At 44.4% G+C, this 17,511-nt stretch overlaps 2 protein-coding genes across 2 annotated transcripts; both read right to left on the bottom strand.

Annotated features, from left to right (window-relative positions):
- Positions 1 to 6,809: 6,809 nt before the first annotated feature.
- Positions 6,810 to 8,855, bottom strand: LOC138955677 (uncharacterized). The gene has a single exon (XM_070327232.1). It carries the CDS (start codon positions 8,853 to 8,855, stop codon positions 6,810 to 6,812), a length of 2,046 nt encoding a protein of 681 aa, XP_070183333.1.
- A 1,999-nt stretch (positions 8,856 to 10,854) lies between these two features.
- LOC138955676 (uncharacterized) lies at positions 10,855 to 16,713 on the bottom strand. The gene has a single exon (XM_070327231.1). The coding sequence runs from the start codon at positions 16,711 to 16,713 to the stop codon at positions 10,855 to 10,857; it is 5,859 nt and encodes a 1,952-aa protein (XP_070183332.1).
- Positions 16,714 to 17,511: the final 798 nt, after the last annotated feature.

Here is a 17,511-nt window from a genome sequence, read left to right as displayed (position 1 = left end):
GAGCCTTCCTAGATAAGCATTTAGGAGATGGAAAATGCACAACATTGGCTGACATTGAAGCCCAGAGCAACACAGTTTGTGAATCACCATTTCCCTTTGACTCGGGACTGCAAAGAAGAAAATGTTGAACCTCGCTTGTAATACATTTTTGGATATGGAAAAATGTACAAGCATTGCTGATTTTGAAGCCACAAGCAACACATTACTGTGTGAATCACCGTCTGCTCTTGTTTTTGATTCAGGGGTAAGAAAAACATTTGGACCTCTTTTGGAACTGTTGGGCTCACTTTGCTGATTTTACAGCCATAAGCAACACAGTTAATTTGTCTTTTGCTTCATTTCATCGGGGGCTCATGCAGTTGCTTGTAATCCTGGGGTCAAGGGTTTGAATATGGGCCGGGGCACACACGCGTCAACTGTATATGCAGACTCAGAGATGGTATCCATGTTCGAACCCCGTGTCATCACTGTGGCATGTAAAAGACCTTGGTCATTCTGCTATAAGTGCAGATGGCTGATAACACCTAATCATGATCACACCTGGGTAGCGCGACTCTGTTGTTGCTAGCTTTCCACTGGCAGGAAGTGACCCGAATTTCCCAGCGATGGGACAATAAAGTTATGAAAATGAACATGAAAATGAAATGAAAAATGAACACAACTGAGAAACTGTTGAACTGTTGTCTGATTTTGGATTTTGGTAACATTAATCCTTTTTTTTTTCTTCTTCTTTTTTACATTTAGTCAAGTTTTGACTAAATGTTTTAACATGGAGGGGGAATCGAGACGAGGGTCGTGGTGTATGTGTCTGTGCCTGTGCGTGTGTGTGTGTAGAGCTAGAGCGATTCAGACTAAACTACTGGACCGATCTTTATGAAATTTTACATGAGAGTTCCTGGGTATGAAATCCCCAGACCCTTTTTTCATTTTTTTGATAAATGTCTTTTATGACGTCATATCCGGCTTTTTGTAAAAGTTGAGGCGGCACTGTGACACCTTCATTTTTCAATCAAATTGATTGAAATTTTGGCCAAGAAATTTTTGACAAAGGCCGGACTTCGGTATTGCATTTCAGCATGGAGGCTTAAAAATTAATTAATGACTTTGGTCATTAAAAATCTAAAAATTGTAATTAAAGTTATTTTTTTTATAAAACGATCCAACATTACTTTTATTTTATTCTTCATCATGTTCTGATTCCAAAAACATATAAATATGTTATATTCGGATTAAAAACAAGCTCTGAAAATGAAAAATATAAAAATTATGATTAAAATTAAATTTTCGAAATCGTAAAAACAATTTCATCTTATTCCTTGTCGGTTCCTGATTCCAAAAACATATAGATATGATATGTTTGGATTAAAAACACGCTCAGAAAGTTAAAACGAAGAGAGGTACAGTAAAGTGTGCTATGCAGCACAGCGCAACCGCTACCGCGCTGAACAGGTTCGTCACTTTCACTGCCTTTTGCACTAGCGGCGGACTACGGTCATTGTGAAAAAATGCAGTGCGTTCAGTTTCATTCTGTGAGTTCCACAGCTGGACTAAATGTAGTAATTTCGCCTTACGCGACTTGTTTTTAAACTTGATTTCCATTCTCATGTCCCAGTATTTTTAAGTTTGTTTTTAGTGTTTTTTTCTCCATATACAGAGGAGTGTATGCTTATTTTTAAGCAGTTTGTGAAGGACAAAAGAAGTGTTGTCTAACTAGTTGAGGTGTACGTGTGTGAGAAAGGATTCTTTTACCTGAATGAGAAAGTGCATGGTTGCGTTTTGTCTCTGTTTGGAAGGAGTGAAGTTTTTTTGTATTTTCTGTATTCTGTGAGTGGTTCCTATTATTCAAGAATCAGTTGGAGTGTTTTTGCCATGTAATGTTTGGTTTTGGAGTGCCATATTGACCTCGTCACAGAATTTTGGCGCAACTCGATTCTTGGTGATTTTGATGTTTTTGTGCTTGAAACAAAGTAAATCATTCTCCATGAGAAATATTCTCTCAAATTCGATTGACAATACAAGGATTTAACATTCTTTTGATAACCTTGGACGGTTGAAAACGACGTTAAACACCAAATAAAGAAAGAAAGAACATTCTTTTGTCTTTATTTCTATACCAGGAACAAATATAAACACAATTTCATAATAAAAACAATCAGGTTTGGCCTTCTGAAAAGTTGTCTAGAACGAGTTACGCCAAAATTCCATGACGATGTCGTCGATATACCTATCGAGGAAGGAGAAGAGGGCTCTGATACTTTGGAGCCATGGGAATATCAACTTATATAATGAATTGTTTCATTTTGTTTATGAAAATGACAAATCATAAAGGTATATAAGGATAACTTGATTTTTGTTTTGTTTTGTTTTGTGATGTGTCTAGGCCTTTATTTTATCTCTGAAAAGTTGGACTCATCGGTTGCTGGTAATCACGTAACAGTTGCTAGGTCACTATAAAGCCTCCGAAAATTGTAAAGTCTCAAGCCTTGTAACTAGGAACAAGGGAAATAAGGTTGACATAAGGTTAAGTTATGGTGTATTCACATCATGGTTGTTTATTTTTCATACTTTTTTTTTTATTGTACAAAAGTCATAACCATATGCAGATATCACATTGTTTAATGATGTGTGTTGTTTAACGCCCTTATTGTAAATCTATGAGGGCCACATTGTTTAATGATGTGTGTTGTTTAACGCCCTTATTGTAAATCTATGAGGGCCACATTGTTTAACGATGTGTGTTGTTTAACGCCCTTATTGTAAATCTATGAGGGCCACATTGTTTAATGATGTGTGTTGTTTAACGCCCTTATTGTAAATCTATGAGTGCCACATTGTTTAACGACATACTTCTTGCTTTGGTCTTTAAGCTCAGATTTTTAATTGATTGGTGTTTTTGCTTTGTTTTAAGCCGGAAGTTACACAAAAGTACTGTTATCATGCATCAGTTTGCTTTACACGTTTGGTAGAGAAATCGCTTTTGTTTATAATTATTGTCTTTTACAGCGTGCAATGCTTGATTTAAATTTAAGAACAAGCTGCACTATAGAGAAGTGATTTAGGTTTAGGATCATCAGAGTTTTGTGTTGTTGAAAATATGTTTTGATTATTCTGTGGTGCTTATCTGTCAGTCATTTATGTGGTGTTACTTTTTATTGTGTATTCTTTACGTATGCATGGAGAGGTAATAAATACATTGGAGTCATTCCAGCATTTGATGCAAATTGAAGCATGTATACGTCTGTATTTTTTGTATTTTTTATGCATGATTGATGCTATCACACACACACAACCCCCCGCGGGTTAGGGGGAAGAATTTACCCGATGCTCCCCAGCATGTCGTAAGAGGCGACTAACGGATTCTGTTTCTCCTTTTACCCTTGTTAAGTGTTTCTTGTATAGAATATAGTCAATGTTTGTAAAGATTTTAGTCAAGCAGTATGTAAGAAATGTTAAGTCCTTTGTACTGGAAACTTGCATTCTCCCAGTAAGGTAATATATTGTACTACGTTGCAAGCCCCTGGAGCAATTTTTTGATTAGTGCTTTTGTGAACAAGAAACAATTAACAAGTGGCTCTATCCCATCTCTCCCCCTTTCCCCGTCGCGATATAACCTTCGTGGTTGAAAACGACGTTAAACACCAAATAAAGAAAAAAAAGAACACACACACACACACACACACACACACACACATACACACGCGCGCTCGCGCACTACCAAATAAGGTGAAATAAATGAATATGAAATAAAAACAACAAGAACAACAATTCAAACAAGTCGCGTAAGGCGAAAATACAACATTTAGTCAAGTAGCTGTCGAACTCGCAGAATGAAACTCAACGCAACGCAACGCAGCAAGACCGTATACTCGTAGCATCGTCACTCCACCGCCCGTGGCAAAGGCAGTGCCAGTGGAATTGACAAGAAGAGCGGGGTATTCGTTGCGCTGAGAAGGATAGCACGCTTTTCTGTAGCTCTCTTCGTTTTAACTTTCTGAGCGTGTTTTTAATCCAAACATATCATATCTATATGTTTTTGGAATCAGGAACCGACAAGGAATAAGATGAAAGTGTTTTTAAATTGATTTCGAAAAAACAATTTTGATAATAATTTTAATATATTTAATTTTCAGAGCTTGTTGTTAATCCAAATATAACATATTTATATGTTTTTGGAATCAGAAAATGATGGAGAATAAGATGAACGTAAATTTGGATCGTTTTATACAAAAAATATTTTTTTTACAATTTTCAGATTTTTAATGACCAAAGTCATTAATTAATTTTTAAGCCACCAAGCTGAAATGCAATACCGAAGTCCGGGCTTCGTCGAAGATTACTTGACCAAAATTTCAACCAATTTGGTTGAAAAATGAGGGCGTGACAGTGCCGCCTCAACTTTCACGAAAAGCCGGATATGACGTCATCAAAGACATTTATCAAAAAAATGAAAAAAACGTTCGGGGATTTCATACCCAGGAACTCTCATGTCAAATTTCATAAAGATCGGTCCAGTAGTTTAGTCTGAATCGCTCTACACACACACACACAGACACACACACACACACGCACGCACATACACCACGACCCTCGTCTCGATTCCCCCCTCTACGTTAAAACATTTAGTCAAAACTTGACTAAATGTAAACAAGTCGCGTAAGGCGAAAATACAATATTTAGTCAAGTAGCTGTCGAACTCACAGAATGAAACTGAACGCAATGCCATTTTACTCGTAGCATCGTCAGGCCACCGCTCATGGCAAAGGCAGTGAAATTGACAAGAAGAGCGGGGTAGTAGTTGCGCTAAGAAGGATAGCACGCTTTTCTGTACCTCTCTTTGTTTTAACTTTCTGAGCGTGTTTTTAATCCAAACATATCATATCTATATATTTTTGGAATCAGGAACCGACAAGGAATAAGATGAAAGTGTTTTTAAATTGATTTCGAAAAAAAAAATGTTGATAATAATTTTTATATATTTAATTTTCAGAGCTTGTTTTTAATCCGAATATAACATATTTATATGTTTTTGGAATCAGCAAATGATGGAGAATAAGATAAACGTAAATTTGGATCGTTTTATAAATTTTTATTTTTTTTTTACAATTTTCCGATTTTTAAAGTCGCGTAAGGCGAAAATACAATATTTAGTCAAGTAGCTGCCATTTTTCAGCAAGACCGTATACTCGTAGCATCGTCAGTCCACCGCTCATGGCAAAGGCAGTGAAATTGACAAGAAGAGCGGGGTAGTAGTTGCGCTAAGAAGGATAGCACGCTTTTCTGTACCTCTCTTTGTTTTAACTTTCTGAGTGTGTTTTTAATCCAAACATATCATATCTATATGTTTTTGGAATCAGGAACCGACAAGGAATAAGATGAAAGTGTTTTTAAATTGATTTGGACAATTTAATGTTAATAATAAGTTTTATATATTTAATTTTCAGAGCTTGTTTTTAATCCGAATATAACATATTTATATGTTTTTGGAATCAGCAAATGATGGAGAATAAGATAAACGTAAATTTGGATCGTTTTATAAATTTTAATTTTTTTTTACAATTTTCCGATTTTTAATGACCAAAGTCATTAATTAATTTTTAAGCCACCAAGCTGAAATGCAATACCGAACCCCGGGCTTCGTCGAAGATTACTTGGCCAAAATTTGAACCAATTTGGTTGAAAAATGAGGGCGTGACAGTGCCGCCTCAACTTTCACGAAAAGCCGGATATGACGTCATCAAAGACATTTATCAAAAAAATGAAAAAAACGTTCGGGGATTTCATACCCAGGAACTCTCATGTCAAATTTCATAAATTTCGGTCCAGTGGTTTAGTCTGAATCGCTCTACACACACACACACACACACACACACACACACACACACACACACACACGCACGCACGCACGCACGCACATACACCACGACCCTCGTTTCGATTCCCCCTCGATGTTAAAATATTTAGTCAAAACTTGACTAAATATAAAAAGAAACTTTTCAAGTTTCCCTGTAATTGGACATTGAGTCATTTAAACTTGTTGCACTCTCTCTCACTCACTCTATCTCTGTGTGTGTCTCTCTCTCTGTCTGTCTGTCTGTCTATCTCTGTCTATGTGTGTGTGTGTGTGTGTCTCTCTCTCTCTCTCTCTCTCTCTCTCTCTCTCTTTTTATTACATTTAGTCAAGTTTTGACTAAATGTTTTAACATAGAGGGGGGAATCGAGACGAGGGTCGTGGTGTATGTGTGTGTCTGTCTGTTTGATTTCCTATAGCTTGTTTGTTGTTTGTTTGTTAGTCGTGTGTGTACTTTTTATATTTAGTCAAGTTTTGACTAAACATTTTAATATTAAACAATGGCGACTGCATGTGAGAGGGAACAATAAAGAGACCAAAAAGCAATGTACTCACGTTAAAATGACGAACACGGAACGAATAACGGCGACGTTTCGACCTAAGGGTCTTCTTCAGGCACAAAAACACAAAAGTACACACACAAAAAAGAAGAAGAAAGACGATAGAACAAATAAAGAGGAGAACAACTGACAAAACAACTGCACTGCACAAACCGACAAATGACAAAGACAGAGAAGCAAGGGAAGCTACTCGAGGAGAATGAAAAGCGGCAGTTTTGAGGTCTGTAGACCAAACAAAATGTGAGGGGGGGGGGGGGGGGGTGCGTGAAAGGGAACGAAAGAGGAGACTCGCGTACCCGTGCGGACACACACACACACACACACACACACACACGCACACACACACACACACACACATACACACAAGGTGGAACAGCGGGGGGAAGGTTGAGATGAATGAATTAACGGCGAATGTTAATTCCATCGGGGCAGGTAGTGCCAAGGGATGATATGATGTGGGACTCCCTGAGTTTGCGCTCGAAGGAGTCGCCACGTACTTGCCACAGAGCCATGACTCTGACATGATCAAGTGAGTGACCAGCGGCGGTGAAGTGAAGGGATACTGGCCTATTGCGGGAATGACGGATGTCAGCCAGATGCTCGGAGAAACGCACCTCAAGGGTGCGCGCGGTTTCTCCGATATAAATCTGGCGACAAGAGAGGCAGACGATCGCATAGACAACGTTGTGACTTTGACAGTCAAACGTTCTCTTGACCGTGAAGGAGCCACGAGGGCCTTGGAGGCAGGTGTCAGGGTGGAGGAAGGGACAAGATTTGCAATTTCGTTTGGAACAAGGAAATGTCCCAGGGGCTGTGGGGTTGGTGGGACTGCGAAGACGGGATCTCACCAAGAGGTCGCGAACGCTGCGGTCTTTTCTGAAAGCACAGAGTGGTTTTTGAGCAAAGATCGAACCAACAGAGTCACTTCCTTGAAGGATGTGCCAGTTTGATTTCAGGATTCTGCTTACTGGCATGTTGTGGGGATGAAACAGTAGGGAAACAACGGGTCTGTCACTGTCCCTAGATGGTGAAGGACTGAGGGCGGACTCTCGACAGACCTGGGTAACCCGCAGAAGGGCGTCACGGACGAGTGCATCAGGGTAGTTGCGGGCCAAAAAGAAAGACGTCATCAAGACAGACTGTTGGTGGAAGTCGTCGTCTTCAGAGCATAGCCTCCGAAGACGAAGGAATTGAGAGAAAGGAATGCTGCTTTTGTTGGCAGGATGATGAGAAGAGTTGAAATCAAGGTATGAATGAGCGTCAGTTTCTTTGTAGAAGACAGAGGTGGTGAAGCGACCATGCAAGATGGAGATGGAGATGTCAAGAAAGACCACAGCTGAGGAAGAGATGTTGAATGTGAACTTGATGCTGGGATGGAATGCTTGGATGAAGTGAATGAAATCGAGAAGGAGGGGTTCAGACAGAGAAGTGGCACCCAAACCATCGTCGATGAACCTCTTGTACAGCTCTGGAACTGGGCCAGAGTAAGACTGTAGAATGAGGTGCTCAAGATGACCCATGAAAAGACATGCATAACTGGGTCCCATCTTCGTACCCATGGCGACTCCGCTGATCTGCTCAAAAATCTGTCCATCAAACTCAAAAGTGTTCAAAGTGAGAACAAGCTCAGCCAGGCGAACAAGTGTTGTGGTTGGTGGGTAGGCAGAATCAGTGGGACGACGATCCAGAAAGAATGTAAGGGCTTTGAGTCCGTCAGTGTGGGGTATGGATGTGTACAGGGACACAACATCCAACGTGAACAACAATTGGGGCTGAAAACTGGGATGGCTGTTGAGATGTTCAAGAAGGTTGAGGGTATGTGTTGTGTCTTTGACGTACGTTGGCAGTGACTGTACAATGGGTTGAAGGAGGAAGTCCAAGTATTCCGAAATGAACTCCGTTGGACAGCTGCAGGCAGAAACGATGGGTCTGCCTGGGGTGTTGGGTTTGTGTATTTTCGGGAGGAGGTAGAAAGTGGGCTGTTTAGCGTCAGACTTCAGCAGAAGTTTGGCAGTGGCGGGAAGATTGTTGTGTTTGATCTGTTCTTTAATTGTATCTGCGATCTGTTTTTGGTCGAGGGGGAGGGAGGCCTGAGGGAGTGGTTTGTATGACGCTGCGTCATTGAGTTGGCGATGGGCTTCGCGAAGGTACAGTTCTCGGTCCCAGACGACTACAGCACCGCCCTTGTCAGCAGGTTTGATGACGATGTCCTGGCGCGATTTAAGCGAGACAAGGGCTTGCTGTTCGTCTCGTGTCAGGTTGGAGTTACGAGCAGGTTTGGATTTAAGTTTGCTGATTTCTCTATGGCATTTGGCTATGTACAGTTCAACGTCAACGGACTTGTCTTGTTGAGGTTCCCTGTAGGCAGGAGTTTTGAAAAGGTGAGTGAAAACATCATCTTGGCCAGAGAGAGGTGGTGGGCGGGGAACAGTGCCGAGAATGGCCATCCAGCGAAGTTTACGAAAAAAGCGTTGGCAGTCGAGATGGGTATTGTATTTGCTGGCAGTGGGTTGGATTGGGATGAATTTGAGTCCTTTGGAAAGTACAGAGCGCTCGCTCTCTGACAAAGTGACTGTGTCGGGGACACATCGAACTAAAGCAGATGGGGGAGAAAAGGTGTCTGAGTTAGAGGTAGGTGGCTGATGTGCTGGGTTTTGTTTCAATAGTTTTTGTAGTTTGTTCTCTTTGAGTGTGGTGCAATGAACATGAATGAGTTGGTTATGTACATGCAGGACCTGCTTGAGTCGGAATGCCACTGGTGTTGGAAGAATGGAGGTGGATTGAGCTCGAAAGTGGTGCAGGAGCTTAGCATTGGCATCAAGTGACCGATCAAGTGACTTGACATGAGCACCAATTAGTTTGCGGCTTGCTTGTGCTAAAATGTTGTTTGTGCTAGCTACAAGCGGAGTGTTGTGTAGATCAGACGGAGAATGGTGGAGTTGAAAGCCATTTGGTATGACGCGGAGGCGCAGGCAGTGTTTGAGAAAAGTAATATGACTTGCGAGTTTGGTGGAGTTGAACATAGCTTTAGCGTAACCAAGTGCCAGTGGTTGAAAAAACGGCGGAAGAAAAAGATTCAAACTCGTTAGGAGGCTAGCGTGTGTTCTGGAGAAGAATCTATGGCAAGGCATAGAAACAGTTGCTGTTATTGGATAAACTGTAGTGTATAGGTCTCTATAAATCCAGGGGTTAATAAAGACTGTTCCGGTAAAAATTCTTAGCAAAAATTTTTTTTTTTTTTTTTTTTTTTTTTTTTTTTTTTTTTTCTGACTAAGGGACAACGCGGAACACAGATGTTTTTCTTTGGCTCGTTTTATTTAGTTCTTTTGATCTGCGTCCGGTGAAAACCTATATATGGCGTCAAAAACCAAACAAAAGCAGTCACTCCCTGTTTACTCCAAACAAAAGCCGCTGAGAGCGAAACGAATACGACGACAAAACAGTGACGTTTTATGATGACGTAAAAACTGGACTGACGACACGCTGACTTTGTACAACATAATTGAACACACGGGTCAAGAAAGACAACCTACGGGATTAGAAAAAGTAACTTTCCAGCGGTTCTTTCCCTTGGACCAAAAACTTACAACAAAAACAAAGAAAGCAATTAAGCTGAAGGCTTACCTAGCAAAGGCCAAACGATTAATAAGAACAAACAAGGGTGGAAACTATAAGGCTCACAAATTAAAAGTCACTAAAGGAAGGACAAAGCTCTTACAGTCTATCTCTCTGTGCACTGAGAGAACAACCAGGCTTAATTGAGGAAGATAAGGGAAGTAGGGGAATCAGCAGGTGATTTAACAGCACAAACGGCGGTTTACGGACTATATATGTGACACGCAGAAACAAAGAGAATAGTAAATAAAGTGAAAGAAAACCAGCCCACACACAGGGGCAAGAACACCCCCGGCCTTGACACCTCAGAGTCAACCAAAAAAGGGGTTAACAGGGTTACTTCAAAGTGCCAGAACGAGACTTAAAATCAGTTCAAATACTACGCCAAATTTGTTTTAGCGCGACCAAAAAATCCTCACAATCTTTACGTTCAAAACCAATTACATCATAACTATGATGCTTGGTTACCTTACGATACTTCAAATACCACGCCAAATTTGTTTTAGCGCGACCAAACATTTCTCACAATATTTACGTTCAAAACCAATTACATCATAACTATGATGCTTGGTTACCTTACGATACAATTGACTGGTCAACTACGTCTCATAGTTGCTACAGACCTTCACCTCATTAGAATATTCCTATGATTTAGGAAACGATCAGTATTTAGACCCTGGTAACGACTCAAAAGGCAGACTCAAAATACTGTTATATGTAATCATGAAACACATGAATCAAACCCGAAGACAAAGGATACTCAGTCTCAAAGCACTTCTTAGGCTTCATTTGTCTCTTTACAGACAACAGTGTTCAGCAATCAACGAAGTGTCACTTGTCGCACACAGACAACGGTATCAGTTTGTGAATAGGCCTGTCAAGCGACGTATGGTGGACAACCAGGTTTCCCTTGCGGTCCTTGCTAGTCACACCCAGCTGGATTTGGACCGAGCGAACCAGCCCGTCATGACCTGGATAGACCTTCTTCACTCTGGCGAGCTTCCAGGAGCCGCGTGGGGTCCCTTCGTCCATCAGCAGAACGACGTCGTCTTCCTTCGGGACATCCTTCTGGTGGAACCACTTACGGCGCCTCTGCAGAGACGCAATGTACTCTCCTCTCCAACGAGCCCAAAACTGTTCAGCGAGGTACTGCACACGACGCCATCGTTTTCTGGAGTACAGATCCTGTCTCTTGAACTCGCCAGGAGGGGGAAACACGGGCTCGGGTTTGAGCGTCAGAAGGTGATTGGGGGTCAAAGGGTCGAGGGAGGTGGGATCTTCCAGATCCTGTGTACACAAGGGCCGGTTGTTGATGATGGCGGCGACCTCGTGTAGAAGAGTGGCGAGAGTCACAGTCGACAGCTTTTCAGAGTGTTCACACAGCAAGCCAGCGAGGACTTGACGGACAGTACGAATGAGCCTCTCCCACACTCCACCGAAATGACTGGCGGATGGAGGGTTGAAGGCGAACACGCATCCCCTCTGTAACATGGCCTCGTCAACTTTCATCTTGTCCATCTCCTTGAAGGCTTGGCGTAGCTCTCTGTCAGCACCAATGAAATTGGTGCCCCTGTCACAGCGTATCAGCTTCACATTACCGCGTATGGCAATGAATCTTCGGAGCCCACAGATGAAGGCGTCAGTGGAGAGGTCTTCCAGTGTCTCTAAGTGGACGGCTCTGGAGGCGAGGCATGTCAATATAAGGCCGTATCTCTTCACATTCCTTCTTCCTTCCTTGACTTCGAAAGGGCCGAAACAGTCAAGACCAGTGTTTGTGAAGGGCGGGGCGGCTTCGACTCTGTCACTGGGAAGATTGGCCATTTTCTGAGAGCTTGGTCTTCCTCTTAATCGGGCGCAGTGAATGCACCGATGTATGACTGATGAAACGACCTTTCTGGCACCACAAATCCAGATACCATTGGACAAAAGAGAGCTCATAGTGGTTGTTCTTCCCATATGTGCGACCTTGGTGTGATGGTGTCTAGCCAGCAGCAGTGACATGTGACTGTCCTTGGGGAGGATGATGGGGTGCTTTACTTCGTACGTGTCTGAAGAGTGATCGATTCGTCCACCCACTCTCAAAAAACCCTCGTGATCCGTAAAGGCGTCAAGCCGACGCAGCTCCGGATGAGTCGTTCTTTGACCTGAGGGGTAGTGCTGCTCTTGGATGCTGATGACGATTTTCTTGAAGGCCAAATCTTGTGACGTTAACGACAAGGGCGTGGCAGCTGCTCTTGTCATTCTCCTTTGCCGAACTCGTTTGGCCCATGACAACAGACGTGTGACAACCCGGATCAGTCTGTTCAGTGATGAAAATCTCCTGAGGATTTCTTCGCAGTCGCTGTGCGTCTCAACCTGGACCTTTGTTTGGTACGCTTTGACTTCAGCGTCATCATGAGCGACTGAAACGTCTGGCACCTCGTACGACACTGGTTCACGCTTGAGAAATTCAGGTCCTGAATGCCAGTTCGAGTTCTTCAATTCAGCCACGCTCAAGCCTCTGGAAGCGTGATCAGCAGGGTTTTCCTTCGATGCCACATGATGCCATTGTTGGGGCTTGCTGAACTCCAGGATTTGCTGGATGCGATTGGCCACAAACGTGTGGAATCTCTTGCTTTCATTGTACAGGTAGCCAAGTACGACTCTCGAATCAGACCAAAAGTGATGTAGAGCATGGAGATGTGCAAACTCCCTTTGAAGAAAGCGAGCGATCTTCACTGAGAGGACAGCAGCCTGAAGTTCAAGACGTGGCACAGTGACAGAACGGACGGGAGCCACCTTAGATTTGGCCATGACGACGGCGCAGTGAGGTCTTCCTTGTTTGTCAACAATCCTGAGGTAGGAGCACTCTCCATAACCGACAGTGGAGGCATCTGCAAAGTGGTGAAACTCTACCAGGCGCCATGGCAAGACTGACTCGGGGAAGTAGTAGCGTGGGATGGATATCGTTGAAAGGGCAGTGACGTCACATAGCCACTCACTCCACTTTACTGCCAGCTCGACAGGAAGTGCTTGGTCCCAATCAAGACCACTCTTGCAGGCCTCTTGCAGAATCATTCTTCCCCTGAGCACCACGGGAGAGATCAGTCCGAGGGGATCGAATATGGAGGCGACTGTAGAAAGTACGCCCCTCTTTGTCGATGGTTGGTTGTTTGATTTGTTGAGAAAGTTCAAAGAGTCTGTCGCAAGAGTCCATCTCACTCCCAGAGCTCTTTCCGCTGAGCCTTCTGTTTTCAGGTCCTTGTTCACCTGAACAATTTGAACAACTTCAGAAGGGGGGAAACTCGTCAGCACCTTGGGTTCGTTTGAGGCTATTTTGTGCAGCCTCAGACTTCCTTCCTTGCAGATTTGACGTGCGCCTTCAAGGACATCAACGGCATCTGAAACGTTGTCGTTCGAGTGGAGGCCGTCATCAACGTAGAAGTCTCTCTGGATGAACTCTGCAGCCTGTGGGTTGAGATGGGAATTGTCCTGAGCCAGCCGCCTCAGGGCAAAATTTGCGCAGCCTGGTGACGATGCCGCTCCAAACAGGTGTACTCTCATCCTGTAATCCTTTGGCTCTTGGTTTAGGTCATTGTCAGGCCACCACAAGAATCGTAGGTAGTCTCGGTGTCTTGGGGCAACATGGAACTGGTGAAACATGCGTTCAACGTCGCATGTCACTGCCACGGGTTTCAGTCTGAACCGGCAGAGAACTCCGATGAGTGAATTCAACAAGTCAGGGCCTGTCAGAAGGTGGTCGTTGATATTAGTTCCTTGGCATTGAGCGGCGCAGTCAAACACCACCCTCACCTTGCCTGGTTTGTTAGGGTTGTAAACCCCATGGTGCGGAATGTACCAGCAGGAGTCTGTCTGCAGCTCGTCGTTGGGGATAATCTCAGCATCGCCCTGCTTGACCATATCTTGGACAAAGTTTTTGTACAGAAGAAAGTGCTGGTCGTCTTTCTGAAACCTTCGTTTAAGGTTCATGAGTCGGCGTAGCGCGACATGACGGTTGTTTGGCAGTTTTGGGTCGTCTTGCTTGAAAGGGAGAGGCAGCTCATAATGTCCCTCATCATTGACCTTGGTGTTCTCAGTCAGGATCTTTATGAATCGATGGTCTTCTTGTGATAACGGCTGTTCGTTAGGGCAAGCAAAGTCTTGTTCCATCATCTTGATCAGTTGTTCATTTGTGGCTTCCTTTGTGCGAAACCCGATCGACCCATTGTGCAGTGAGCTTCCTGCTGTTTTTTCCTGTTTGATGCGAAACACTTGAGCGGCATGGTCAGGTTCCTTGTTGTAGTTGGCGGGCATCTGCCCAAGTATGCCCCATCCAAGTCGCGTTCTCTGGGCGTATGGCAAACCTGGGTCACCGTACTCAATCTGTAGGGGGCGCAGCGCTTCTGAAACGTTCACTCCCAACAAGAGACCTATGGGAACGTCAAGGAAGGGCGGGAACTGCTCACTCAGATGGCTCAGATGAGGAATGTTTTTCACGACTTCACAAGTGGGAACGTGTCTTTTGTCCACACAGAGTTCTTCTTGAGAGTATGCTGTCGGGACGTCAATGAAGTCTTGGGCGTTGTATGCTCTTACTCTCAGGTCTGAAAGGGCGTGACACCGTACGGTTTCTTTGGACGTCGTGAGTGTCGAGAGGGTGAGGACAGCATCTCGTTTATCAAGGTCAAGCTTTTCAGCTACTGTGTCAAGGACAAAGGACGTGTCGCTCATGGTGTCTAGCATGGCGTATACTAGTTCTTCCTTCTCGGGATGGGACCTTGCGGAGACGTAGACAGGAATGTACAGGGAGTAGAATCTTCCTGCGACGTGTTGCTCGTCAGAATTTTCAGTTTTCAGGCACCTCGGTGCATCGACATCTGTCTCCACCCGTTCTTGACCTACAGCGCAATACGCACTTGCTCTCTGGGCTTGTTCCGCATGGTTGTTCTCTTTAGAATTAGGGTTATAATCAGGGTCGTGCATCCCGGTGACATGTTTTCCTTTGCATTTTTGGCAAGTAACGGTCAACTTGCAGTCTCGTGCACGGTGGGTAGAACGGAGACACCTGAAGCACAGGCGCTCCTTCATCGCAGTCTCCTTTCTTTCCCTGTAGGGGATTGAGGCGAATTTCTGGCACTGAGATAGGAAGTGCATCTCCTTGCAGAATAGGCAAGTCGGCTTTCTAAATTGACCTTGACTTGCAGAGTCGTTCGAGTTTGACTTCTCTTCAGCAGCAGCTGTCTCGCATCGACCTTCTTCTTGGGAGTGTAGGTTGGTGCTGAAACTGCCGACCGATCTGCCTGCTTTGTCCGCTGCGGGGTCCTGCATCACTGGCTTCTTAGGCCCCAGCGAGGGCACGTGCTTGAGGGCGCTACTTTCAAAGTGAAGAAAGTCGACGAAGTATTGGAAACTAGGGTACAAGCGGGTATCTCTCTTCATGGCTTCCACTTTCCGTGACCAGGTGTGCATGAGCGGACGAGGTATCTTCTGAACCAGCCTGTTGATGTACGACGGGTCATCGAGAATGCTCAGACCTCGAATCTTCTTGGACATCGCTTGACATTGACGCAAGTAGTCGGCGAAGCAGGTCAGTGCGGTACAGTCATTTGACTTTATCTCTGGCCAGCTCTCCAGCTTCTCCTTGAGGGACTCCGAGATCGTATAATCTTCACCGAAGCGGTCCTTCAAGATGTCCAAGGCTCTCGTGTATGATGTTTCGCTAAGTTCGTAATACAGGTCACCCACAGCCTCCTTCGCCGGGCCTTCTACGTGGTCTCTCAGGATTAGCATCTTGTCTTCAGGCCTCACGGCGTCGCTGCGGACTAGGTGTTGAAATGCCGCAATCCACGCTGGGTAAGCCAGCGGATCTCCCTTGAAAACAGTAGGCCGTGGAATAGGAAGTCTCGATATTGTGAGAGCCTCCGCTAGAGACTTCACCAGAGTTTGCGACTCTGCCGAATGCGGGTCGGAGCTAGGGTTTGCGTATGCGGGCACGAAGGGAAGAGCTTGGTTGGACAGACGCTGGTCATAAGCGTGGTCCTGGTTCCAGGGAGGAGGCGCACCATAATACGTCGTGCCGTTATAATGCTGTGGGCTTTCCTTCCTTGCAGGAAATGGGTTTTGCTGAGATGTAAGCATAGTCTCTTTACGTGTGTCTTGAGACTTGCTGGTTTGCCTGATGCCTTGGAACTTGTCACCCTGGGGGTGAGAGTCAGACGTAGCATTAAAAGATCTATCAGCCGCGACTACGTCAGCTCCTGGCACCAGACTTCCACCAGTGCGACCAAGGTACAGGTCGCGCACTCGATTCAGCGCTGGAAGCTCGGACAGTGAAGAGTGATTTTCATCCTTATACTCTTCATCAAGGACAGCGGCGGCAGCTTGAATAGCTTCCAATTCCACATTCATCATGACTTGCTCATTTTCTGTTTTAAGTCTCGACAGCCGGTCTTTCATCTCGTTCATTTTTCTCGTTTTCTCTGCTTCCTGTACTTTCCTTTGAGCATCCTCTTCCTCTATTCTTCGCTGCATTTCTAATACAGCTCTTTGTCTCTGCTCCAACTCGGTCCTAGCTTGCTGACGCACTCTCATGGCAGCGAGGTCTGACTTCAAAATTAGCCTTTTCGAGCCTGTCGATGAAGTCGACTTCAAGCTGTGTACACTCAGTGTTCTGCGCTGAGCAAAATCCTGGACGGCGTCAGTGGGGTCCATCGTATTAATACTTGCTGTCTTGGTGGTCTTGTCCCCCGACCATATAGGTTTTCACTTGATCATGTCAGAGTCATGGCTCTGTGGCAAGTACGTGGCGACTCCTTCGAGCGCAAACTCAGGGAGTCCCACATCATATCATCCCTTGGCACTACCTGCCCCGATGGAATTAACATTCGCCGTTAATTCATTCATCTCAACCTTCCCCCCGCTGTTCCACCTTGTGTGTATGTGTGTGTGTGTGTGCGTGTGTGTGTGTGTGTGTGTGTGTGTGTGTGTGTGTGTGTGTGTGTGTCCGCACGGGTACGCGAGTCTCCTCTTTCGTTCCCTTTCACGCACCCCCCCCCCCCCTCACATTTTGTTTGGTCTACAGACCTCAAAACTGCCGCTTTTCATTCTCCTCGAGTAGCTTCCCTTGCTTCTCTGTCTTTGTCATTTGTCGGTTTGTGCAGTGCAGTTGTTTTGTCAGTTGTTCTCCTCTTTATTTGTTCTATCGTCTTTCTTCTTCTTTTTTGTGTGTGTACTTTTGTGTTTTTGTGCCTGAAGAAGACCCTTAGGTCGAAACGTCGCCGTTATTCGTTCCGTGTTCGTCATTTTAACGTGAGTACATTGCTTTTTGGTCTCTTTATTAAACATTTTAACATCGAGGGGGAATCGAAACGAGGGTCGTGGTGTATGTGCGTGTGTGTCTGTGTGTGTGTGTGTGTGTAGAGCGATTCAGACTAAACTACTGGACCGATCTTTATGAAATTTGACATGAGAGTTCCTGGGTATGAAATCCCCGAACGTTTTTTTCATTTT

The sequence above is a fragment of the Littorina saxatilis genome, unplaced genomic scaffold (assembly GCF_037325665.1).
Source record: "Littorina saxatilis isolate snail1 unplaced genomic scaffold, US_GU_Lsax_2.0 scaffold_1203, whole genome shotgun sequence".
Lineage (NCBI taxonomy): Eukaryota > Metazoa > Mollusca > Gastropoda > Littorinimorpha > Littorinidae > Littorina > Littorina saxatilis.
The sequence above is the reverse complement of the archived record's forward strand: the minus strand, read 5'-3'. Positions and strand labels throughout refer to the sequence as shown.

Excerpts from the sequence above, each read along its gene's own strand:
- LOC138955676 (XM_070327231.1), bottom strand. The coding sequence starts at position 16,713 with ATGGACCCCACTGACGCCGTCCAGGATTTTGCTCAGCGCAGAACACTG.
- LOC138955677 (XM_070327232.1), bottom strand. The coding sequence starts at position 8,855 with ATGGCCATTCTCGGCACTGTTCCCCGCCCACCACCTCTCTCTGGCCAA.